Below are 1760 nucleotides of genomic sequence, written 5' to 3'. Positions count from 1 at the left end.
CCCTTTAACCAATGCCAAGAATTAGTTGTAACTGAAATGTAATTTAAAATTACTTTTACGCAGGTTTGAATAACTGATTGGTAATTTAAAATTAATTTACGTGGGGTAAATCACAATAGGTATATTACAGTATTAGTATAAACAATTTTAGTTAAGTAGATTTCATAATTTTTGACAATAACATTTAATAATATAATATTTTACTATAATTTTTTTTTTTAATAATTTTTTATTAATTAAATTATATTTAAACTAAGCAAGAACTACTAGATAATATATAACCCTCGTTAATTTTTAATTTAATTAAACTACATTTCAACTAAACTACAATGCCAACCCTTAATAAATTGCTTAAATTTTTTCTCTCAAAAAAATTATTTAATTACCCTCCAAACATATTTTAGAAAGTTGTACCATTCCCATGTTAAAGGATTCCTCTCGCCTAGGCTTTTTGACCAGATCATTCCATTTCACTTCTAACTGAAAGTTTATAAAGGTATCCCCACTACGCGTACCTATATCACGAGTTTCATCTTCACTCTCTTGTACAGTTGTATCAGTGTACTAGGTTAGTGGGTAGTGCCATTGATTATGGAACATTTTCACGCTCTTCCTCCGGAATTAAGAAGGCAATGTCTTCTAAGGGTGCCTTCCACATCCCACAACACCATCGCAGCTGTATGCAAAAGCTGGGAGGCCGTGGTGAAGAGCCCCCAGTTCTATGAAGACAGAAGAAAGCTTTGCATTTCCCAGCAGTTTATATGTTTGATAGAGTTCCGGACTTATCATTATGAAGACTATCCTTTTGCTCAAGAATTTGTGATTACTGTGCATGACCCTGTACAAGGGACCTGGGAAGAACTCCCTCGCCTTCCTGGGCAAGGCACCTGGGAAGAATTCCGTCGCTTTCCTCGTGGAATTCCAGACTGTTTCCGCTGCGTTTGTGTCAATCGGAAGCTTCTTTTGATTGGCGGAAGGAATTCCAACTACGTGGAGAGGCACTATAGTGTTTTCATCTATGATTTCTCCTCTGCTAAATGGAGCCGTGGCACAGACTGTCCGCTAGAAACAGTCCATGCCGCTTGCTCCGTTTCCGCGGAAGGGCTCGTTTATGTTGCCGGAGTAAAGGAATTCCATGGGCCCGTTTATGTTGCCGGAGTAAGGGCTGTGCGCGGAGCAGCAGTTTACAATGTAGAGAAAGACGAGTGGAAGCCTCTCCCTCATATGAACCAAAAGTGGGACCCTTGCTTTAGCACTTTCATTGACGGGAAATTCACCGTTATTGATGGTGATAGTGCACCATGGGTTAAAAGTTCTAAGGCCAATGCGGAAGTTTATGATCCTGAAAAAGGGGCGTGGACCACGCTTCAGGATGTATGGAATGGGCAACACCCTCGACCGTTCCACTTCCCTCATGCGATTGAATGTGTGGGCAATCCCCTCTACTGGTTCAAGACGCGGCGCGGGAAGGAATGAATGTATAGGATTTAAAAATACAATTTAAATAATGGAAAATTACACATTGTATCTCTAAAAAAGTTATTATATATTTTTCCATTTATCTAAAATGATCAACCATACTTACTAAAATATTTATGATAATTGTGCTACTTAATATTGTTATCATAAAAATAATACTCAATATATTATAAAATAGAAATTTATATTAAGTGAAAAAATAAACAATCATCCTGTGCAATGAACCAATCTAAATTCATTTAATATAACTTTAAAATTTATGTTTTCCTTTATATTTAGTT

General features: G+C 36.6%; 1 protein-coding gene across 1 annotated transcript; it reads left to right on the top strand.

Annotated features, from left to right (window-relative positions):
• Nucleotides 1–591: 591 nt before the first annotated feature.
• Nucleotides 592–1476, top strand: LOC149253331 (F-box/kelch-repeat protein SKIP20-like). Its single transcript, XM_089454446.1, has one exon. The coding sequence runs from the start codon at nt 592–594 to the stop codon at nt 1474–1476; it is 885 nt and encodes a 294-aa protein (XP_089310572.1).
• The last annotated feature ends 284 nt before the right edge of the window (nt 1477–1760 follow it).

Source organism: Pinus tabuliformis, chromosome 7, assembly GCF_031772625.1.
Source record: "Pinus tabuliformis cultivar Carrire ecotype Pingquan chromosome 7, CPIR1, whole genome shotgun sequence".
Classification (NCBI taxonomy): domain Eukaryota; kingdom Viridiplantae; phylum Streptophyta; class Pinopsida; order Pinales; family Pinaceae; genus Pinus; species Pinus tabuliformis.
This window is presented reverse-complemented; position numbering and strand designations above follow the sequence as displayed.